Below are 23,451 nucleotides of genomic sequence, written 5' to 3'. Positions count from 1 at the left end.
GTGGGGCTGTTGTGGGGATGAAACGTGACCGGTAAATCACAGCATCACCTCACGCCCCACCTGTCCCCCTCACAATACCGCAGGCAGAGATGTTGGTGAACCGGCCTCTGAGAGCAGGGGTTTTCCACGGGAGATCCAAGTCTGTGGTCCCCACCCCCCCGTTCCTACGGAGACGGGACGAGCGCACTCTCTTGCTGGGTGGACTCAGATACCACTGAGCTCCTAAATACCCAGGATTTGTGGAATTTGTTGCTCATATTAAAGAGATTTACATTTCCGTCCTGGCCCCGGAGATTTAATCTAGTCGCTGCAAAACGCTCAGAACACACTGCCGTTTCAAGGACAACTTGATTATTTGGGTAAAAAAAATAAAAAATCGGACCTTTATTTGCAGAAGCCTTTAACAGGTGCTGGCTGCCGACTCGTGTCCCTCGTTCTTTGCAGTTCCTTCAGCCGCCCCTGAGAACGTGTCCGCCGTGGCGGTCAGCTCGACCCAGATTCTACTGACGTGGGCTTCGGTCCCTGAGCAGGACCAGAACGGCCTTATCCTGGGCTACAAGGTAAATGTTCAGGTGACCTTCCTTTGCTTAAGACAGGTCACCTCCTCAGGCCACAGGTCTGTAGCTTTGGCCCCTTCCTGGCGTGCATACCGGTTGCCGTGTGCAAGGCTCCATGCAGCCCGGGGACTCAGCTTTGCTCTGACAAGTTTAACAGCCACGGGCCAAATGCGGCACTTAGACCCCGAGCCTCTGTGTTTCTCCACATGTCAACGGGGGGTGGTCATACTGAGGTTGGCACGAGAACGCAGTGGGTCGCTCTATAAAGTGCATCTCGTTCGTAAGTGCCGACCAAGGGAGTGTGATTCAACGCAAGTGTCTGCCCGTGTTGTCACCAACCGGTCAGTCCTGGGCAGTGGAATTGCTCGCTCCTGACCCGTGAGACCCCGGGCTTCCGCTGGACACGGCGATCACGTCGAGCGGGTTCAGTGATCAGATCTCCACACCACCCACCCGGGTCCTGGAGGAAAGTGCTTTTGCCAGTGCCCTTGGCACGCTCCCCCCGGTGACCCGGCCTTCTGCGGCGTCCAGGTCACTGGTCTGAGCCCAGCTTCCAGTGGAGAGTGGCCACTCCTCTGAGACCGGAGCCCAGTTTCCCAATAAACCAGGGCACAGCAGGAGGCAGACAGCCTCTGTGCCCATCACGGAGTTCTCGTTGCAGAGCCCGTGACCCGCGTGGCTGCCTTTGGTGGCCTCTGTTCTTGCAAACTGGCGAGGCAGGCAGCCAGCCAGCCAGCCGCCACGGCCCGGCCCCAGGTCCAGCCTCTGTGAGGCTGTAAAGCGCTTCATCACCATCTACCCGCACATGGCAGTTAGATTCCCTCCGCCTCCACCCAAGCAGCGCCGGGGGAGGAAGCGCGGCTGGCTGGCCCTGGCCCTGTGGGCGCCCCGTGCCCGCGGAGGGCTCTCGGTCGCCCCCCACGCCCTCACACCCGCCCCCCGCCGCCGTCTGTCCACATTTCAGATCTTGTTCCGGGCCAAGGACCTGGACCCCGAGCCCAGCAGCCACGTGGTGCGCGGGAACCACACGCAGTCGGCGCTGCTGGCCGGGCTGCGCAAGTTCGTGCTGTACGAGCTGCAGGTGCTGGCCTTCACGCGCATCGGGAACGGCGTCCCCAGCGCGCCCCTGCTCCTGGAGCGCACCAAGGACGACGGTACGTGTCCCCGCGGCACGCGCCCCAGACCGAGGGCGCCGCTGTCCTGTTTAATTTATGGGGTTTTATAACAGTTGCGGAAAACAAAACAAAATTGTTTTTCAGTCACTGAGTTTCTATGGCCCGTTTCAGCCGGGAGCGAAGTTTTACGGCGTCATGATGAACCCGTGCGTTGTTTCCATGGTAACTCAGCGGCCCGCAGTCAGGCAGTGAAGGCCACCAGGCGGGGTCGTAAAACCCAGGAAGCCGCTCCTGGGGGTGTCTGCACAGACCCAGAGAAAACCCACCGCTGACCCATGTGCCCGGGGGACCCAGGAGGGCTGTGACCACCCCGTGCATAGGGTGAGGTCATGGGAAATCTGCAGGTGGTCTGCAGGCCTCAGCCACGCCCAGGGCGCCCAGGTGGCTTCCAGACCTGAACCACAGGAACAGCTCCAGGGCTTATGTTGACGGAAGTATAAACCATGTCAGGAGTCCCGCCCACTTAGCAGATGTCAGAACTGACATGGGACACAGTGTAAGGAGTAGGTCAGATGGAGAAACCCCCCTCCCCCAGAGCCCACCCCAGGGTCCCCAGCGTCTTCCAGGGAAGCACTTCTAGAGCTTCATAGGTCCCCAAAGGTCCCGTCTGCTGAGCTGTCCCTGTTCCTTGCACTTCACCCGGAGGCGGCCCCCCACGGCCACACCTGACAGGGGTGGAGGGTGTGTCCGTCAGCCCCTCCCTCTGCCCTCCGGAGGCAGCGTCTCCAGGCCTGGGCGGATGGGAGTGGCCCTGAAGGTTGTCCTTTGCAGCACTGTGTGAAGCCACGGTGTGTCCCAGGTGACACGTGTGAGAGGGAAAGGGGCATTTTAGAAACTGGACCTTAAAGCTCAGCCAGCCGTAACTTTGTTCCTGAAGTGCATGTCGCAAGTCACAGAACGATTCTTCTCTCCAGGGTTTCCCTTCCGTGGGAGCCCAGTGGTCACCCTCGGGGACAGCGCGTGGACCAAGGCCACGTCACACTGATGCCGGCTTGCTTGTGAGCCCGTGGCTGCCTCCTGACGTTTACTTTACCCAGACATGTTTAAAATGCAGAAGGCTGTTCTCAGTTGAATAGTTAGAGGCAGAACCCAGAGGCCCTGGGATGACCGTGACACCCATCACTGTACCGACCGGTCCGTGCCCACTGCCCCACCCAGGAGGGAATCAGTCAGGACCACAGGAAGTTCTCACAGCGGCCACATACACACGCACCTGTCCGTGGGCGTACACCTGACTCCAAGGGCCACAGCCCACGCCCGCTTTCTTTATTCGCGATGCACGGCCCCACACGGAAGAGTTACCGTGCGCACCTCAGCTCCGCTTTCTAGGAAAATGCGTTGGTTTGAGACATGTTATTTTGTCAAAAATTGTCATCTCCCTTTCGAGTTGGGAGGGACTCAATCGGCCTTCTTACTCACCTGACGCCGGCTTTGCCAATGTCAAGCCTGGGAAAGAGATCAGTTCAGATTGGTGAAATTTTCTCTCACTTATGAAGTGTGTTAGGTTAGTGTTCGTTAATGATACATAACCTTCAGGTGGACAAGACTAGAATTTAGCATCTGTACACGCTATTGTGAGCTCACCACTCGAAGTCTGGTTTCCTTCAGCTGCCGTGTACCTGACCCCAACACCCCAACACCCACTGTGCCCCCCCATCCCCTCACCCTGACTCACCTGATGTACACGCCACGGCGCACATAGCGGCGGACCCGGCTGCATGCGACTCCCACTCCCACGCCTCCCGGTGAACCTTGAGCCGTCCGAGCAGATGGGCCAGGACAGGTGAACAATGAGGGTCTTTTCCTCAAAATCATTAGGGAGCCAGACACCGCCTGTTCCATTCCGAAGCCATTCGCCCAGAACCCAGGAGTGTTCCACCCACGCCCAGTGTCACCGCGGCAGTGACTGTGTTGTGGCTAGTTCCCTGCCTCCTACGTGACCTGGTCACGGACCCAGGCACAACGTCGGGAGGGCGCCTGGCTCACGGGACCTTTCCCTCCGTCAGCCCCAGGGCCCCCCGTGAGGCTGGTGTTCCCGGAAGTGAAGCTCACGTCGGTGCGGATCGTGTGGCAGCCGCCGGAGGAGCCCAACGGCATCATTCTGGGTAAGGAGGGGGGAGGAGCGGGGGGGCGGGGGGCACGGGGGGGTGGGGAGGTGGAAGGGACACAGCTCACGGCAAAGGGGCGGTTGGAGGGAAAACCAGTCTTTTAGAGGAGAGAGACACAGAGAGAGAGAAGGGGGAGGAGCAGGAAACATCAACTCCCATATGTGCCTTGACCAGGCAAGCCCAGGGTTGCGAACCGGCGACCTCAGTGTTTCCAGGTCGACGCTTTATCCACTGCGCCGCCACAGGCCAGGCGGGAAAACCAGTCTCCCGCAGCCTGGCACTTTCTGAACTGAGAGGTGGTGGGCGCCCCTCCTGTCCCGTGAGCGACGGGTGCTCTGAGGTTTCTCGGCAGGCTGAAACTTGCGATTGGTCAGCCCAGACTGTCCCCGGTGGTGGCCTGGAGGTTCACAGCAGCACCATCTGTAGCTGACCCACCATTCCGCCCCAGAGCAGCCAGGCCGTTCGGACGGGTCCTCGGGAAACAGCGGGCTGGTTGTCCACGGCAGGGACAGACCTGGGCTTCGCGGCCGAGGTCCCAGAGCCGTCCCCCCCTCCCCCGGCTGCAGGGCTCCCTGTCGCTGTCCCCTGTCCTCTGCGGAGGCCCAGCTTGGATTGCACGCCTCAGGCCCCAGGGAGTGTGTTTACTTGTCATTTTTTATCCAGAGGAGCTGCTCTGATAACAGTGACAAAAAGCCTTAATTTCTCCTGCTTCCCTAAGCAGGAGACGATTTTTAAAAAATCGTTGGTCCCTTTATCTAGTTCCCCTTTCGCCGTGACAAACGAGGGCCCTCCGTGCGCCAAGCACCGCGTGCGCCGGGCGGAGTAAGGAGCGAGGAGGCCGCACCGTCCCCAAGATGCTCACGGCGTGGGCAAGGAGACTCAGCCGTACCACAGGGTGGGCAGGAGACGGGAGACGGGAGAGATCACAGTGCCCTGTCATCTGCACACCAGGGAAAGGGATCTTGGGGGACGTGGCGGGGCTAGGAGGCTGTCTGGGGCTGGATCTTCTGAAGAAGTGGCTTCCAGGGCCTTGGAAGGAGAAGAGATGGGTGGGCATGCGGCCACACAGGCCTTGCCCTGGGGGAGTGTAGACAGACCCGCGGCTGGCGATGTGGATGGGGACCTGCTGGGGCCACCTGGTCCGCCGTGGAGCAAGTGGCCCATCTACAGGCCCCAACTTTTAACACAGGGCATTTAACAGCAAGGGCACCAGAGTGATAGAGTCTCAGGCCCAGGTCAGCGTTCCGACGTGGTGTTTACCTAGTCCTGGCCACCCACAGCGGACCCCAAACACGTCACCTCCCAGTCAGTGGTCTAGTGAGTAACGACGGGAAGGTTAGAAACCTGAGCTACACACATAGGCAGTGAAATTCACCACGAGTACCTGCTGTTGACGTTAGGACTCTGAGCTTTGCTTTGAAAAAAAAGGGTTTCAACTGATTTAAAAAATAAAGAAAGTTTAAAAATCTATGCTGAGGGCAATGGGGAGTCACCCGGAGGCTTCGGTGTGATCAGACGGGTCTTGCCGACAGCGGCTGGCGGCCGGCCATGGAGGGGGGAGTGGGAAGGTGGGTGCTTGTGGGACTGTCACTCCATTAAGACGGGCCCGGGACGTCTGGAGCCGTGGACAAGAGGGTGCCGCGGGCCCCTCCCGCGTGGCTCTCCCCGTGGGGGTTCCTGGGGTTGTGAGGGAGACGCAGTTTGCTCTGAGTGCAGTATTTCTGACTCGGGTGACCTCTGGGCCCGCGGGTTCTTCCTGCTGAGTCACCATGAGCAGCGGAAGGGGCCTCTGTGGGCGTGCGTTTCCGATCCTGTCCAGCTGAGACGGGAGGGCAGTCAGACTGTGAGCGCCAGGCCGGGGGGGGGGGGCGGGCAGCGGCCTACAGAGCAGGTGGGCCCATGGGAGACCCCCTGCATGGCACCGCGGGCTGTGACCCAAGAACCGTTTTGAGAGCTCGGAATGTGAGGTTCTGGCCCATCCCTGACGGTGCTGGGGCCTTCCGGGACAGCGTGGTCAGTGCAGACGCGGGGTCTCTGCGGCCTGCTGAGCGAGGAGGCCCCGCCCCGCCCCGCCCTGGCCTCGCGGCCCGGCCCCCCGCTGGCCCTGCTCCGTGACCCCCTTTGCACTCACTGTCATGTCCTGGCCGATGAGTCAGCCCTGGGAGTAGGCTCCACGGAGATGTGTGGCGGAAACATGTGCATGTCACGTGTCACGTGTTGTCTCTCTCACCGTGGACACGCCTGTGCCCTGATACTGTGGCCATGACTTTGAACAGCTCATCCAGGGTCTTCCTTGCAGAAGTGGGGAGGTCCTTTGGCAGGCAGGGTCTGTCCCTCCGCGGCTTGCAGACGGCTGTGTCTCCACATGCTCTCCCCTCCGTGGGGGTCCGTGTGCTAATCCGTTCTTACAAGTGCACCAGTCACAATGGCGAGGGCCACCCGGCATGACCTCATTTCCCCTTAATCACTTCTTGATCGATCAAATACAGCCCCATTCCGAAGTGCTCGGGGTTAGAGATTTAATATACGATTGTGGGGGTGACAGGCCCAAGGCAGCTCATGACGTGTCCTTTGACCCATTTCCCCTCAGGGGTCACCCGTCCCTTCTGGGTTTTCCCCTACCCTTTCCACGGTGACACAGGTGACACGTCGTCAGTACCGAGGGACCAGGCGTCCTGACCCTGAAGCCGGAGTCGGGGCTGGAGGCTGACTCTCCCGTTGAGCTCAAATATCAACCAGAGTGGTCACCGAGAGTGGTCACCGAGAGTGGTCACTGAGAATGTTCACCGTCACACGCTGCCAGCGTTTTTCTTTTCTGCTTTGGTTGTTAATGATTTTTACGTAGATTTTACATTGTTACGTCGTCAGACTCCTGTTTTTCCCAGGGGGTCTGTGCCATGTTTCCTACCTTGCCCCCCTCCCCCCCCACTCCCGGTTGCTGGAACTGAGGGTTCACACTGATGAGACAAGGAGAAAACTAGAACAGCTGTTTGGGGCCAGCTTATAGGAAGCCCCTCAGGTGTGGTGAGAAGTTCGAATTTTGATCTGCAGTCCCTGGGCGGGGGGGGGGGGGGGGGGGGGGCGTTCATTAAAAATTACAAAAACTCAGCCCTGGCCGGTTGGCTCAGCAGTAGAGTGTTAGCCCAGTGTGTGGAAGTCCTGGGTTCAATTCCTGGCCAGGGCACACAGGAGAAGCGCCCATCTGCTTCTCCACCCTTCCCCTCTCCTTCCTCTCTGTCTCTCTCTTCCACTCTTGCAGCCAAGGCTCCATGGGAGCAAAGTTGGCCCGAGCGCTGAGGATGGCTCCATGGCCTCTACCTCAGGCGCTAGAATGGATCCAGTTGCAATGGAGCAATGGCCCAGATGGGCAGAGCATCACCCCCTGGTGGGCATGCCGGGTGGATCCTGGTCAGGCGCATGTAGGAGTCTGTCTATCTGCCTCCCTGCTTCTCACTTCAGAAAAATACAAAAATTTTTTTTTTTTTTAAATTACAAAATCTCAGGGAAGGGAACAGTGAGAGACGGAGCCTTCAGCCCCGGTAAACAGATGTTAAGTGACATCGCACCAGGTCACCCCCATGCAGAGAACCTCCCACCTGAGCCTCCTCTGTGGCAATGGCAGCCGGTGGTAATTGTCAGAAATGTCACCGGGTCACCTGTCTGTCGCCTGGATGTTTATTACAGCTAGCGCACCAAATTGCCAATGCCGCGGGAGAGGTGGAGAAGCTGTTTCTACGGGTTCAGCCTGGTGTCCACGGGGCGGGGTGGGGGCGAGGGGGGGGAGAAGGTCCTTCTGCAGAGCTCCTTTGCACCCGGAGACGCCAAAGCCTCCCCCGCCCTGGTGGAGTGTATCAACCCCGCGGCAGCTTGCGGGGGCAATCTCAATCCAAACACGTTCTCGCATTTCCAAAAGAGATTAACGGCACCAAACAGCGGCAGGTGCCTGCAGGGAAAAACACTTGCTTATTTGCATAAATATTTTACTACGGAGAACTTTTAGCATTAGAGCCTTCCTCTGGGGGATGTGCGGGGAGCCCCCCGCCCCGGAGTCCAGCGTCCCTCCCTCCCTTGCTGACGACTGCTTTACATGCTGCCCCGCTGAAGTGAAGAGCGCGCTCCTCACACCCCCCACGACGGCCCCGGCAGGCTGGCACCCGAGTCTCCCGGCCCCACCTGCCTGCCCGGGGGCCTGACATTTATCTCTGGCTTATGACGAAAGGGTGTGTGAGGGCTCTGCTGAGAATGAGGAGCTCAGTGAAGAGGGTCTGTGTTTGCAAAGGCGGAGTGTGAGCCACGGTGGCACCGTCTGCTCCCGGCCTGAAATGGAAGAGCCGTGAACGCCAGCAGGACACACGGCGTCCAGGCTGCTGGGCCGATGCGGTGCTCCCGGGCAGCTCGGCTGGGCCGATGCGGTGCTCCCAGGCAGCTCGGCTGCCGTGGGCTCTCTCAACACTGAATGGTGTGGGCAGGGCCGTCGCCACTCACACCCGTGGACAGTGGCTGCGCAGGGGGTCGGGCAGCAGCACACCCCACCCCCACCCCGGTCGCCTTGGCTGCGGGAATGTGAGCGTCGGGGCCCTGGTGATGTGTCACAGGACAGACCACGCTCGGACGGATGCCGCCGACGTGCCCAGGAAACGCGCAGTCCATGAAGGGCTTGCCGCCACCTGCAGCACCCGTGCCCAGCTCTCCGCCGTGGCTCAGGGAGTCCGGCCGCCGTCAGCCCCTCTGGCCCGGGTCACGGAGACCCCCCTCCCCAGGAGCTGCCATTGTGTCCTCTTAGCCTCTCTCCCTTTCTGCTCCGCACTGGGGGTGGTTCGGGAGCTTGTCCTGTGCGGGCGTGAAGCCCCCACCCTCCCCCAGCTCCCGATAGAGTGGTCGGCAAACTCATCAGTCAACAGAGCCAAACACCCAACAGGACAACGACTGAAATTTCTTCTGAGAGCCAAATTTTTTAAATGTAAACTATATAGGTAGGTACTTTTTCCTTATCGAGGTAGCGCCCGCACGTGGTGTTTTGTGGAAGAGCCGCGCTCAAGGGGCCAAAGAGCCGCATGTGGCTCGCGAGCCGCAGTTTGACGACCAGGCTGAGCTTCCTTCATCCCCTGGACGTTTCCAGAAGCCGTGCAGGCTTCTCCTCTGGAGGGCTGCGTCATCCTGATCTGCCCGCACGCAAGCACGGGGCTGCGTCTCACCCCCACCCCTCCCCCATCCCTTCCTCGCCCTCCATCGCCATCGCCTCCTGACCTGGCGCTGCCGTTTCTGCTCCTGCTGTCACCGGAGTCGCACAACTGGCCTCTCCAGCGACAGACACTCTGACCTCCCCACACACACACGCTCTGCCGCTGTTCTCTGAGACGCGAGCACTGGGACTCGACTGCGGCTGCCGTTTACATGCGGAAAGGGCCTCTCCTGTCCCACCCGCCGAGCGCAGAAGGTTTTGAACACGTGTCAAGGTGAGACGCAGGTGTTCACCCTGATGAGCGACAGACCTCGGGACAGGGGCCGGGAGATGTCACCCCGCCTCAGGACAGGACTGGGAAGGCACCGGTGGGACCCGCGGCCGAGGCATTCTCTCCCAGGGGCTCAGCGTGGGCCTGGCCGTGCCCTGCTTTCAGGCACAAGGGACGCGTGCTCTGGGATCTGTGTGCGCCGTGGCTGCAAGAGTGGACACGGTCATCTCCGTGTCACAGTGGCCAGAGCCAAAGATCAGACGAATGCAGGGCCTTTCTGCCGCGGACACCCCTGTTCCCCTCAGCCCCGGTGGCACCCCAGGGGGGCAGGTCCACCCAGGGGGCTGCGGCTACTACAGTCTTGACCACGCGTGTGCCCGAAGGGAAAAGGGGCTTTCCACGCGCGGTGAGGGGGCCGCAGGATGAAAACCTGTATTTAGAGTGAATTCGGGGGAGGAGGGGAGGGCAGGGTCACGTGAGGTGGAGGCTGGGTCCAGGCTGCTCAGGGGCTGTGCTTGGACTCGAGGGGAGAAAGCAGAGCCAAGCCGGTGAAGCAGGAGAGAGGCCGGAGTCCAGAATCCCGCAAACACCTGCCAGCGAAAGGCAGTCATTGTGCCGTGCCCCAGTCCGTGTGGTGGCCGTGGTGGCCGTGGTGGCCAGGGGCTGAATGTGAGGGCCCTGCGCCTGAGCCCCGTGGATCTGCCCTGCTGGCCTTCCGTACGGCGGGTTGAGAGAAGCTCCTTGGCGTTGGACAGATGACCGGGAGCCGGGGGCTGGGAGGACGCCAGGGAGCTCAGTCACGCTGAGCCGAGGAGCAGAGGGGGGCTGGGGTGGGAGGGCCAGTGGTGTGGAATGACCTAGCTCGGAGCGCGGGGGCCAGAGCGAGGGCTGAGGCCCATGCCGCCTGCTCCCCGCACCCCCCCCCCACACTCCACACGCACACTTTGGCATCACTCCTGTGTAGACACCCAGCGCCCGCCGGCCCCACTTTGAATCAGTGGGAAGGCGGTGGCGGACAGCGGCTGCGTGCAGGCAGGGGCGCGGGGTCGGCAGGCTGGCAGGGCCTCGGACGCCGCGGGCCCGGGTGGGCTGGGGCGAGCGCTTGGTCGTGAATGGCGCTGAGGCCACAGACCCCGATGATCAGGGAGGCGGAGCTGCCGGCCCCTCCGACCTGATGAATACGCTCCCGCCTGCTCACCTGCAGGAGGACTGCCGGAGATGGGGGGCCCCCTCTGCGCAGAGCCGCCTGGGGGGGCTCCCTGTGGGCGGAGAGGCAGAGGCGGGCGGGAAGTGCGCACGCCAGGGCCGGGGGTCTGTGGGCAGCCAGGGGTGGACAGGCGGAGGAAGGCCGACAGATGTGAAGGCCAGCTGGCGCTCCGCAGGCCGCCGGCCGCTGCCAGCCTCGCGGCAGGAGGGAGCGCCGTGTAAAGGCCTTCCTAACGGGCGGCACTGCCCTGGGCCAGGGGAGGGGAGGGCAGGCTGGCAGGGGGGCCGGGCAGGGAGGGAGGGGCCGTGAGCACCGGCCCTGCTGGGTCCACGCAGCAGCCGGGCCATGGCGGGGGGGGGGGGGGGGGGGGGGGGAGACGGGCTGTGTTCACGTCTTGGTCCTGCGCAGGGTGAGGGGGAGGCCTGCGCTGTGCGGGGCTGGTGCTCAGAGGCCCCGTTCGTCACGGCCGTGGGACCGGCCTCTCGCTGGCAGGGGGCCTGCCTCTTGGGCGGCTCAGCATTTCTGACACAGATGTGCTGCGGGCGGCGGGACTGGGCTCCCCCGGGGCCTGCCGGTGTGACTGACCCGCCCCCCTGCCCCCCTGCCGGTGTGACTGACCCGCCCCCCTGCCCCCCTACCGGCGTGACTGACCCGCCCCCCTGCCCCCCTGCCGGCGTGACTGACCCCGCCCCCCGTGCCCGGCGTGACTGACCCGCCCCCCTGCCCCCCTGCCGGGGTGACTGACCCCGCCCCCCGTGCCCGGCGTGACTGACCCCGCCCCCCTGCCCCCTGCCCGGCCCGCAGGGTACCAGATCGCCTACCGCCTGGCCAGCAGCAGCCCCAACATGTTCACCACGGTGGAGGTCGGCGCCACGGTCAGGCAGTTCACGGCCACCGAGCTGGCCCCCGAGGCGGCTTACGTCTTCCGGCTGTCGGCCAAGACGCGGCAGGGCTGGGGGGAGCCGCTGGAGGCCACCGTCATCACCACCGAGAAGAGAGGTGAGGCCGGGAGGGGCGGAGGGGGGCGGCAGTCCTGTCGGGCACGGGGCTTCCTTGGCCGGGATCCATGGGGCCCGCACCGTGGGGCTGGGGGCGTTGCAGGAACTCGGAGCATATTACACACCTGCCGGGCTGTGCCGGGAACTGGGCGCCTGGCCACGCGTGTTTGCACGGCCCAGCATGTACCAACCGCCTTGCCACGTGTGTTTGCACGGCCCAGCATGTACTAACCGCCTTGCCACGCGTGTTTGCACGGCCCAGCATGTACCTCGCACACACCTGTGCCGTCAGACAGGCGGGCTGCGCCAGGTTCACAGAGACGCCGCTCAGGAGGGCCGTGTGATTTGAGGGGTGCAGAGTCCTCAGGCTCCAGGGCAGCTCCCCGAAGGAGCCGCTGGCCTCAGGTTCACAGTCACTTCCCCGGGGCAGCAGGCGCTCCACACACGTCTCCCGTCTAACCATTCACGGACGGAACCGTCCTCACGGCCACCTCCACTCCGCGCGCTGAGCGAGTGCTGGGGGCACGTGGTCCCCAAACCTGGGGGGCCGTGGCATGAGCCCATCCTCCATGAGAGGAAGCTGACCGTGGCCCCGGCAGGTGCCCGGGACACGCAGCTGTGGGGCCCAGACTCGGGTGCCCTCAGTGGCTCTGCCCACGGAGAAGAACCGCGGGCTCCTACTCAGGTGCTCTGGGCAGCGCCCGGACTGGCACCGGAAGTGGGCTTAGCAGGCTCCTTTCCTCACGACCCGTGCCCGGGGACATAGCAGCGTTGGCTTCAAGTTCAGGATCTGAGGTCATGCCCAGGCCCAGAGATCCTGGGGACCGTGGTGGCTGAAGGGAGCTGGCCACCCAGCCGATGGGAACTGCTCAGCTCCCCCGTCCTCCTTCCCTCTGAGGGTCCCGAGCACCCAGGCTCGAGCTGTGTGCCCAGAGACAACCTGGGGCCTCTGTGTGGGGACCTCAGAGTGTGTGCCACGTGCTGTGTGCCACGGAAGTGCAGGAGAGCCCCAGTGCAAGGCCCTCATCTGCATCTGCTCCCTAAACGGGAGCTGGTGTCCCCGATGCCTCTCAAACCGTCTCATCACACGGTCACCTGGACAAGCTCAGGGATGGAGGGGTGGGGCCCACGGGCCGATCTTCAGTCTAGAAAGGTGGGGGCGGACGTGTGCTGAGCGCTCGCTGCGTTCTGACCACCGGGGAGGCCTCGCGCTGTGTGCTGAGGGTTGTGTGAGTGCACGGGTGCCCGGCCGGGGAGACGAGCCTCCCGGGTGCAGCAGTCGCCCAAGGCAAGGCCCGCTGTGGCCCCCCAGTGGCCGTCCACTGGTCCCTCACCTGGCATGCACAAAAGAGGCCCCGCAGGGCAGAGCACGCCGGCTGACTTCAAAGGAGGCAGCACCGTGGGCCCTTCCCGAGCCAGTGCCGGATGACAAGGCCCTCGGGGCCCTGTGTCCCAGTGCGGAGACCATCGGTGCCCCAGGGGCCCATGCCCACAAGCCTCACACGTGGTCGTCTCCCCTGACCGCTCACCATCTGCGCCCCGAGTCTCAGCACTTTCTCAAGCAGAGAGAGAGACGGGCTGGCTGAAGGGTTGGCGTGACCCGAGTCCCAGTGGAAGTGTTCACATGAGATGTGTCAGGCCGGCTGGTCCACAGCTGGGCGGAGGCTGCTGAAGCCGGACCGTGTCCCCCCCACGCCCAGCCCGGCCCTCACCCCTCACCCCACGCCACCCTGCCCGGCCCCACTGGTTCTGGGCCCTTGGATTTCAGGAAATTTCCACCGGGGCCTCAGCTGCTGCCCGGTGGCCCGCGAGAGGGAGTCCCCGTGAGGGAGGTGCGCGACCCCTGCAGCGGGGAGAAGTCACGTGGGGCCCCCGTGAGCATGAGGGGGGGGGACTGCTGACTAAGCTCGATTGAGGAACTTAGACCCACCTCGCCATGGCGACCCATCGTCATTACACGCCACATGTCCCATCAGAATCAATAACAATTAAAGACAATGACTCCTCCCCACGGAGTCTCCCCGCGGGAGTCGGCTGGGTGAGGAGACCCAGGGGCGGGCAGCCAGTCCACACGCCGCACCCCCCTCCCTGCAGGACAGACAGACAGACAACCAACCACAGGCCCCTTCCCTGCAGAGAGCTGAGCTCCAAGCCACAAAGGTCCAGGCTCAGGCGGGCTCCCGGCCGTGGGGACCGGGTGTGAAAGACACCCCTAGTCCAAACTGAGGGAGAAAGAGTTGGGGGGGGGGGTCAGGTGCTCCGGGAGCCCGTGTCACCCAGAGACCCTGGAGCGGTGGCCTGGTGGCAGGAGCACATGTGGGTAGACTCACCACCGTCGTCCACTCTGAGGCGGGGCGCTCGGGGTCTCCAGCCAGATCCGAGCCGCCCGCGGGGCTGGCAGACCCCTCGCAGCCCCGTGAACCCGGGAGTCGTCTTCCGAGGGTGCGTGCGGCACTCCCATGGGCGTCTGCAGTGGACACAGGCGGTCTCGGGGGGGAGAGGGTCCTTTCCTGGGGGTGCAGCCTCTCACCTGCCCCCGGTCTGTCCTCGTTCGATTGCAGAGCGGCCGGCGCCCCCCAGAGAGCTCCTGGTGCCCCAGGCGGAAGTGACCGCCCGCAGCCTCCGGCTCCAGTGGGTCCCGGGCAGCGACGGGGCCTCCCCCATCCGGTACTTCACCCTGCAGGTGCGCGAGCTGCCCAGGGGACAGTGGCAGACCTACTCCTCGTCCATCAGCCACGAGGCCACAGCCTGTGCAGTCGAAAGGTACCGAGAGACCAGGGAGGACCCCCCCCCCCCCCGATCTGGAGCCCTGCCCTGGAGGGACCCCGCCCCAGGCCTCCCACAGCTCCTGCCACAGGGAGGGGGGTCTCCACGGAGACGCCCCACAGGGAGCTCGTGTCTCTTCTCGTCCACACACCCTGGACTCGGTGTCTGAGGACCAGCTGCTCCATGGCCCCCAGGCCTGTCCTCTAGACGGGCCCTGGGAGTGACTGGGCCGGGTGAGGGGACGCTGAGCCCGGAGGCGTGGGCTCCGGCGTCCGAGCCCCTAAGGGGCAGAGCGAGGAGCAGCGTGGTGTCGGGAAGGGTGGGCCCAGCCGCAGATGTCGCCCCCGGAGAGACGTCCAGTCTGTGCTGACCCCCCAGCCCCAGGGCAGGCAGATCTCACCTCAGTGTGTCCCCGATCAGGGACAGCGCAGGGAGCCTGTGGGCATCGCCCTGAACCAGGTGGCCACCACGCAGTCCGCAGAGACCAGGGAGGGAGGGAGCAGGCTGGCCTCGCAGGGGGTGCTTCTCCTGCAGGACCCCATCTGGCCCTGTCTTCAGTCCCAGCCCTTCCTCCCGGTTAGAGACTAGACCCTGAGAGCAGGAACGGTGACGGCCAGGGTCGCGTGGCTGCAGACCCCACACGGGTCTCAGGGGTGACAGCCGGTCTCAGGGGTGACGGCCGGGGTCGCCTGGCCGCAGACTCCACGCGGGTCTCAGGGGTGACGGCCGGGGTCGCCTGGCCGCAGACTCCACGCGGGTCTCAGGGGTGACGGCCGGGGTCGCATGGCCACAGACCCCACAGGGGTCTCAGGGGTGACAGTGGAGTCACATGGCTGCAGACTCCACGCAGGTCTCAGGGGTGACGGCGGGGTCACATGGCCACAGACTCCGCGGGGGGTCTCAGGGGTGACGGCGGGGTCACATGGCCGCAGACTCCACGCAGGTCTCAGGGGTGACGGCGGGGTCACATGGCCACAGACTCCGCGGGGGGTCTCAGGGGTGACGGCGGGGTCACATGGCCACAGACTCCACGTGGGTCTCAGGGGTGACGGCCGGGGTCACATGGCCGCAGACTCCACGCAGGTCTCAGGGGTGACCTCGGGCCCCTCCTCCTCGCTGACGTCATCAGCCAGGGCCCGAGCAGCCGCGCAGACCACACACCTCCCACCCAGCACCTGCGTCTGTCCCCAGACATGGGGTCCCACTAGGCGATGGCCCCCTTCAGGGCCGGCCACAGGCCGAGAAGGAGGCGGCTCGTGGGCTCAGTGCTGTCCAGGACCCCAAAGGCAGGACCTGGGCACGGCGACCCCTTCTGTTGCGTGGTCCCAGTAGCCCTTGGCTCCGCCTGAGAGGGGTCCCCAAGCACAAGTTGTTTCCCGCCGACCGGAGTCACCGCCGGCCTCCATCTTTTTTTTTTTTTTTTTTTTTTTTTTTTTTTTTTTTTTTTTTTTTTTTTTTTTACAGAGACAGGGAGTGAGTCAGAGAGAGAGATAGACAGGGACAGACAGACAGGAATGGAGAGAGATGAGAAGCATCAATCATTAGTTTTCCATTGCACATTGCAACACCTTAGTTGTTCATTGATTGCTTTCTCATATGTGCCTTGACCGTGGGCCTTCAGCAGACCAAGTAACCCCTTGCTGGAGCCAGCGACCTTGGTTGGGTTCAAGCTGGTGGGCTTTTGCTCAAACCAGATGAGCCTGCGCTCAAGCTGGCGACCTCGGGGTCTCAAACCTGGGTCCTCTGCATCCAAGTCCAACACTCTATCCACTGCATCACTGCCTGGTCAGGCCGGCCTCCGTCTTAAAGGGGACGTTTGCTCAGACGTGTCCGGGGCCAGACGGTGTTTAGAAAGCCAGTCGCTACACCTGTCGTCCCAGTTTTGGGGTGGGCGGTGGTTGGGGGTTACTGAACCCAGCTCAGCTGAGACGTTTCCATAGTGACCAGCCAGGTGGCTTCCGGATGGGTGGCACACGCTGTGGGGTCCGCGTTCCTGTCATCACGAGCACCGCCTTCACCGCAGCCCGATGCCCGGCGCTCGGGCGTGTCCCAAGCGGCTGCCCCGCGTGTCCCCTGCGCGGTCCGGGGCGGCCCGTGGAGACAGGCCAGGCTCTCTCTCCCATCTTGTGGACAAGGAGGTTGAGGCAGAGACGTCCTGAGCACCGAGTGTGCTGTGTCTCAGCTCCGCGCAGTGAGCACGAGCTCGCGGGGAGGCGGGCCTCGTCCCCTCTCTGCATGACCGTCTGGAGGAGAGAACAGCAACGAAACCCACCCACCATTTTCTCCAGCGGAGCCTCGTGAAACCCGGCAGACCTCCTGGGTGCCTGGGGCTCGGAGCTGGAGAGGGGAGGCCCCTGTCCCAGGCCGGGGAGGACTGGTCAGCTCCCTGAGGGGCCAGAACCAGGGCAGAGGCTTCCTCCATCCATCAGTGGACAACACGTCGCAGGCAGTGTCCCCGGGACGCGCGGTGTTTGACCACAGCCATGGTGCCATCGCCTTCCTGTGCGGCGACCCCGATGACTACGTCTGCCCCGCCCCCTTTCGGTCACTTTTTACTTTGGCCAGTTGCGTGACGTCTGCTGAGTGGACAAAATGCATAAGTGGTTAGCCATCTAAACCAAGGGGCTGTGCCTGACCCAGAGCCCGTCGGTCCAGAGCTGGGGCGGGGGCGGCTTGGAGGGCCTGCTTTGGCATCCGTGGTGTCTGAGTGACGGTCGCGCTGGCCGCACGGGGCAGCGTCCCCCAGAGTGAGTGCGGTTGAAGAAGGGGAGGTGAGCCGACAGAGGCGCCTGGACCCTCCGGATGTCGCCCAAGGACAGGGCGGGGCCTGGCGTGAGCCGCAGCGGCCGGTGGAAGACCAGGGATTCCATCCGAGTCAGCCTGCCGGCCGCCTCCCGCGGGATTCTGGTTTTATTTCCTTATGACTTAAGCGTTTAAAAATAACGCCGAATTAAAAGCCGGTAGATTGGGGCCGGGATATCACCCAGGGGCCGGTGCTCTCTGCGATGCAGATAATGAGTTCTTAACCAACATGTTCAGGGCCTTAATGATGAGTAAACACGTCCAGGCAGCAGTGGGCAGCTTCCGACATGCTCAGGGCTCGTCCGTTTTATCATCATAACATGGGAGCTGCTTCTGTGCCTGAGACTCCGGTCAGCTCCCGGGAGGAGCGGTGGCCGCCTGTCGGCCGTGTCCCCGCCCCCGGCCCAGGCAGGCGCCCTGGCCGTGGGCGTGGACGTGTGGGTGTGGGTGAGAGGGGGGCTCCGGGGGCAGTGGGCACAGGCCTGCTTTCTAAATACACCACTTCTGCAGGAGCGCTGGCCGCCAGCGAGGGCCCCGTGTGACCCAGATCTCTGCCCTTCTGAACCTGGGGCAGTTCAGGTAGCAGTGGTATCTCGAAAATCTGCCTACATTGCCTGACCTGTGGTGGCGCAGTGGATAAAGCGTCGACCTGGGACCCTGAGGTCGCCAGTTCAAAACCCTGGGCTTGCCTGGTCAAGGCACAAATGGGAGTTGATGCTTCCTGCTCCTCCCCACCTTCTCTCTCTCTTTCTCTCCTCTCTCTCTAAAAATGAGTAAATAAAATCTAAAAAAAAATTAAAATTTTTGCATACATGTAGCCAACTTCTGAGTTTGGATGGCAGGAACTTAGGAGACAAGGGTTACTGGGCGGACATGGTGCTGAGGGGCGCTGCCCGGATGGGTGGGCTTCCTGTGAGAGCAGCACCCCCGGGCCTTGGGGACGGCCTATGGGAAGAGGAGGAGGAGAGAGTGACAGGTGCAAAGTGCCTGCCTACCGTGTGCTGAGACCGGTCAGACCCCGAGGGCGGGTGGTGCAGTGTAACTCCCAGACCCCGAGGGCGGGTGGTGCAATGTAACTCCCAGTCGCCCCGGGCACGCGGGTTTGTCTCCGTTCTCGCCAGCGGAGTGGCCGCCCGGGGTCAGGGTGGCCCGGCCCGGATGCGGGTTCTGACCTGGCTGGCTGCACAGCGGAGCCTCGAGCAGGAAGAGAGAGCCCTGGGGGGCTGGAGGGGTGCAGGGCCCTGGTGTCCCGTTCATTCCTCAGGTAGTCGCCGAATGGGGGGCGGGGGGAGGGGCATGGAGGGGGAGACAAGCGTGTTCCGGGCTGGGAGGAGTCCGTCATCTGAGGGAGCAGCCCTGCAGCGTGGAGAGGAGAGGAGGGGCGGAGCCTCCGCTGAGCTGGAGACCCTGGACAGGAGGGTGGACACGGGGGACACGGTCACCATGGTCACCACTCCCTGGGCCGGGAGCTGCCCCCTCCCCCACCTGCGTTGCTGTCCACCTGCTCTCCAGCCCGGCGGTCAGCTGCAGCCGCCCAAGCGCCTTCGTGTGCCTGCGACTCCGAGACAGCTCGACGGTCCTGTGAAGGGAGAGGCTGGCCAGCCCCGGGGGTCAGCGTGGGAACTCTGCTCTTGGCCCCCGGCCCCCCCGGCCCCAGTTCATCCGTCCCCCCGCCTACAGCGCTCACCGCACCCCCCATGCGCCCCAGAAGGAAAGAGGTTGGCGTTTGGCCTCAAGTCCCGAAATCGTGAGAGGGCAGGAGTGGTAAGCACCGTGTGATAAACCGAGTGTGCTCAGTATGTCCGGAGCCACGCAGGTGCTAACAGGACGGACAAGGTCACGTCTGGGCCACCTGCCGCATGCCTGGACCTGAGCTGACGCTCACGGGACTCCCCACCGGCCCTCCCAGGGAACTTTGGAGCTGGAGCGGGCCACCGCCCCCTGTCCAGTCCTTCAGCAGGTCCCCAGCCGCACCTCCAGAGCGCAGGGCACTGTCCTCGGTGCTGGGACACAGCAGCGACTGGGGCCACTGGGAGCCTGTGCTGAGGGGGTCCTGAGTCTTGTCAAGGAGACAAAATGCCAAGGAAACACTTAAGGACAGGTTGTGCCGAAGGAGACGAGGACGTGAGCAGTGTGTCCAGGACAGTGGCGTGGCAGCGGGGGGGGCAGGCGCTCACCGTATGCCTGGAGGCTGATCCTAAAACAAGACAGAGGCTAACAGATGTCCGGGGAGCCCTCAACGCCATGCCAGACCAAGGGCTTCCCCTGGATGTCATCTGAACGACAGCCTCTCGTCAGCCCGGACCACGAAATGCAGGCAGCGTGCCGGCCCAGGGTCAACCGGGAGCAAGACTCCCCAGTCGGGGTCCGTCCCCACCCACCTCGCTGCACAGCCTGCGGCCGTGACTGTCGGGGGCTCAGCGAGTGAGGCGGAGGTCACAGCAGAAAGACCCCGGGGCTATCCCCAACATTAGATAAGATCACTTCCGGGAAGCTTGGAACAGAGGAGGCGAGGACATCCCCCAGAAGCCTGCTGCAGACAGACAGCGTGCCTGAGGGCGGAGCCTGGAGCCCCTCGGGGAAAGCCTGGCCGGCCAAGGCCAGGTGGCCGGTCCCTGCCCCTCCGGGCTGAGGAGTGCGGGCTCAGGGGCCAGGGCCCTCGCTGCGGCCCTCAAGGACTGGTGGGTGAGGGGATGGAGGCGGAGCCAGAGGGCTTTGGGGGACAGCCTCCTCCGAGGTGTCAGCGGACACGGAAGCCTTGTCAGCCGGTCGTGCGCAGAAGGCTGAACAGAGACAGGAGCACTTTCCCAATCGTGGTGTCCAAAAATGGTTATCCGCTTTTCAATTTTTTTTTTTAATTTATTAATTTTAGAGTACGGGAGAGAGAGAAACATCGGTGTGTCTCCCTGGGTCGTGCATTCCCTGGCTGATTCTCGCACGCGTCCTGATCTGGGGTCGAACCCACCGCCTGGACATACTAGGACAGTGCTCCAACCCGCTGGGATATATAGACCTGGCCAGGGCAGTCGTCAGCTTCTTAAACAGCGGGCTCCTCTCTCTCTGCACGAAGCGTTCCCCGGAACCAAGCTGCCAGCCAGGTGGAAGTGGCACTGAGGGTGGGCGCAGGGGTGGGCGCCCCGGACCTCCGGGAGGTTCCTCAGCCTGGGGGGCTCCACGGGGCTCAGCTCGAAAGCCGCTGGTTCACAGTGGGGGCGGGAGGGAGTGGGGAGAAGGGTTGGTTTCAGGGTGACGAGGACATCGCTGAGGCTGGTGGTGGAGGACGCTTACAGACGTGAGGGACGGCGGAGGGGGCGTCTAGAGTCACTCCAGGGCGACAAGGCACGGCTGAGGCTGGTGGTGGAGGACACTTACAGACGTGAGGGACGGTGGAGGGGGCGTCTAGAGTCACTCCAGGGCGACAAGGCACGGCTGAGGCTGGTGGTGGAGGACACTTACAGACGTGAGGGACGGTGGAGGGGGCGTCTAGAGTCACTCCAGGGCGACAAGGCACGGCTGAGGCTGGTGGTGGAGGACACTTACAGACGTGAGGGACGGCGGAGGGGGCGTCTAGAGTCACTCCAGCTCTGCTGGTCTGGGAGCCGGAGAGGACGTCCACCCGGTGGCCCTTGCCCAGGACAGCGCTGCTGTTGGGAGGGAGAGGGCCACTTCCCCATCTGCCCCTCAGGCACGGAGCTGGCAGCTGGGTACTGGGCGGGCGAGCTTCTGGGCATGCATTTCGGGCGGCTTGGTGAAGATTTGAGCGTTGTCTGCTCAGAGAGTTTACCTGCAGCCTGGGTCTCGGGCATGGCGGGGCCCGCAGCACAGAGCCCCAGTGAACAGTGACCACAGAGGGCTCCGTGGAGGGAGGCCGGGAAGCTGGCCTGGAATGGTGGCACCGCACACTGCCGTGGGGATGTGTTCCTGTCCCCAAAACCTCCATCAGTGGGGTGGGGGAGGGGGACGTTCTGCACCTGTACTGTTGACGTCATCTTGATCTTACGTAGAGCAGCAAGCGGGGCTGCAAGATGACACACCTGTTCCAGCCCCAGCCAGGCCATCTGCCATCCTGACCACGGGCCACGGCCCTCCCTGGCCTCCACCTCCCCGGCCTCCGTCTCCCCGGCCTCCGTCTCCCCGGCCTCCGTCTCCCCGCCCTCCGTCTCCCCCCCCCCCCGTCTCCCCACCCTCCGTCTCCCCACCCTCCGTCTCCCCGGCCTCCGTCTCCCCACCCTCCGTCTCCCCACCCCTCCGTCTCCCCACCCTTCCGTCTCCCCGGCCTCCGTCTCCCCGGCCTCCGTCTCCCCCCCCTCCGTCTCCCCGCCCTCCGTCTCCCCGCCCTCCGTCTCCCCGGCCTCCGTCTCCCTGGCCTCCGTCTCCCCACCCGGGGGGCGGGGACAGTTAGTGGCACCGCCCCACAGAGCTGCTGTGTGGGTCACATGGGACGGCACTTGTCCGGGCGCTTGGCACTGTGTTGGGCTCAGTGCCTGGCGGGGCTGAGGGGTGAGGGCACAGGCAGGCCAGTCAGCACAGACTGTGCCCCCCAACCCCCATCCAGGGGCACATTGGGGTGAGTGCGGCAGGCACCCTGGCGTCCCGGGTCAGCGCCAGGGCCGGCGTGCTGGGCTCCCGGGGAAGCCTGTGCCCCTCAGAGCAGAGACTGTGCCCCTCAGAGCAGGGACGGGCTGCGTGGGGGTCTCTGGTCACCGCAGGTGCCTGTCCCTCCCAGGAGCCCCCAGCACAGCTGTCCCCTGCCCGGAACATTCCGTGCTCCCTTCTGCTCTGAGAAGCCCGGTTCTCCCTCCACAGTCCAGGAAGTCAGTGCTGGGTGTGGGGGGGCTCCTCCTCCCGGACAGGCCGGGGCCCCTGCAGCCAGCCCCACCCCGAAGCACCCTCCTCCCTGAGGAAGGCGGGCGCTCGCAGCAGGGGGGACACCCCCGGGGCCCCCGGCAGGCTGGGCGTAGGCGGTCACCGGTCTCTTCCGTGTTCCGCGCAGGCTGCGTCCCTTCACCTCCTACAGGCTGCGCCTGAGAGCCACCAATGACATCGGGGACAGTGACTTCAGCGCGGAGACAGAGGCAGTGACCACACTGCAGGACGGTGAGTAGGCTGGGCCCCGGGCGGTGGGACAGACACGGCCACGGCCCTGCCGGCTGCTGCCTTTGGAGCCGGATCACTGGCTCCTGCAGAGACCCCGCTTTCGTCCTGAGCCAGGGAGGGGTCGCGCGAGGGGCCACGGGAGCAGTGGGGTTTCCATCAGCGACAGACGGCCCGGAACGCCCCCAGAAGGCCCCTGGCGCTGAGGCGGGACTTGAAGGGCTTCCAGGTGGAAGGAAGTTTCTCTGATTGGCTTCCAAACCCCTAAAACCTATCGGCGTCCCAGAGATTGAATAATTTATAGTCTCATTAAAAATAAATGTTGCCGGGTAGCTGGGCTTCGGGAGGGTCCCCGTTTTCCTCACCCGGCAGCCTCCCCAGACCGGCCACGTGCCGGAGCACCGGGAGCGAGGGGAGCGGGACCCCCTAAGGCTCTGGGGGCTCGCGCCCCGCCGTCCTGCTCGGAGGAGCCAGGCCTGAAGATCCCGGTGGTTCCGAGTTACAATGCTGTCAGGCCAGAGGGACGGGGAGACGGGTCACCGAGCGCCTCCCGCGCCGACAGGCGGGCTTTTAGGACGAGAAGAAATGCCGCGGCAGCCAGACCCCGACTGCAAACCCACAGGCATAGCTGCCCCCCAGCACTTTGTAACAACGCCCCCCCAGCGCTGTCTCTCCCCCTGAGCGCACTCGGGGGCTGTTAGGAGCAGCCCGACCTCCCGAGCTCACCCGGCACCTGCTCTTTTCATAACCTGGGAGTCCAGTTGCTCCAGCGGGAGGCCGGGGTGACCTTAAGGTCCAGCAAAGGGGCAAAAGGGGGACCTTTAGGCCCTGGTCGGTTGGCTCAGCAGTAGAGTGTCGGCCTGGTGTGCAGGGGACCCAGGTCGATTCCCGGCCAGGGCACACAGGAGAAGCGCCCATTTGCTTCTCCACCCCCCCTTCCTCTCTGTCTCTCTCTTCCCCTCCCGCAGCCAAGGCTCCATTGGAGCAAAGATGGCCCAGGCGCTGGGGATGGCTTCTCAGCCTCTGCCCCAGGCGCTAGAGTGGCTCTGGTCACGGCAGAGCGATGCTCAGGAGGGGCAGAGCATCGCCCCCTGGTGGGCAGAGCATCGCCCCTGGTGGGCGTGCCGGGTGGATCCCGGTCGGGCGCATGCGGGAGTCTGACTGACTGTCTCTCCCTGTTTCCAGCTTCAGAAAAAAAAAAGGGGGGGGGGCCTTTGTCGCTTCTCAGCAACACACAGGTAGTTTCTGCCGCAGAGCAGAGCCCCCTGGGGCCGCGTGTAGCTGATCTCAG

General features: G+C 63.9%; 1 protein-coding gene across 1 annotated transcript in view; it reads left to right on the top strand.

Annotated features, from left to right (window-relative positions):
- SDK1 (sidekick cell adhesion molecule 1) overlaps window positions 1-23,451 on the top strand; it is a 771,944-nt gene that overhangs the window by 690,933 nt on the left and 57,560 nt on the right. Inside the window, exons 26-31 of the mRNA XM_066273473.1 lie at window positions 445-560; window positions 1,522-1,711; window positions 3,739-3,837; window positions 11,305-11,499; window positions 14,060-14,261; window positions 22,060-22,163. Coding sequence (XP_066129570.1) covers window positions 445-560; window positions 1,522-1,711; window positions 3,739-3,837; window positions 11,305-11,499; window positions 14,060-14,261; window positions 22,060-22,163 — 906 coding nt within the window. The remainder of the gene's footprint in view (window positions 1-444; window positions 561-1,521; window positions 1,712-3,738; window positions 3,838-11,304; window positions 11,500-14,059; window positions 14,262-22,059; window positions 22,164-23,451) is intronic.

Source organism: Saccopteryx bilineata, chromosome 4, assembly GCF_036850765.1.
Source record: "Saccopteryx bilineata isolate mSacBil1 chromosome 4, mSacBil1_pri_phased_curated, whole genome shotgun sequence".
Lineage (NCBI taxonomy): Eukaryota > Metazoa > Chordata > Mammalia > Chiroptera > Emballonuridae > Saccopteryx > Saccopteryx bilineata.
Note: the sequence above shows the minus strand (reverse complement) of the source record. Positions and strands in the feature narration are given on the sequence as shown.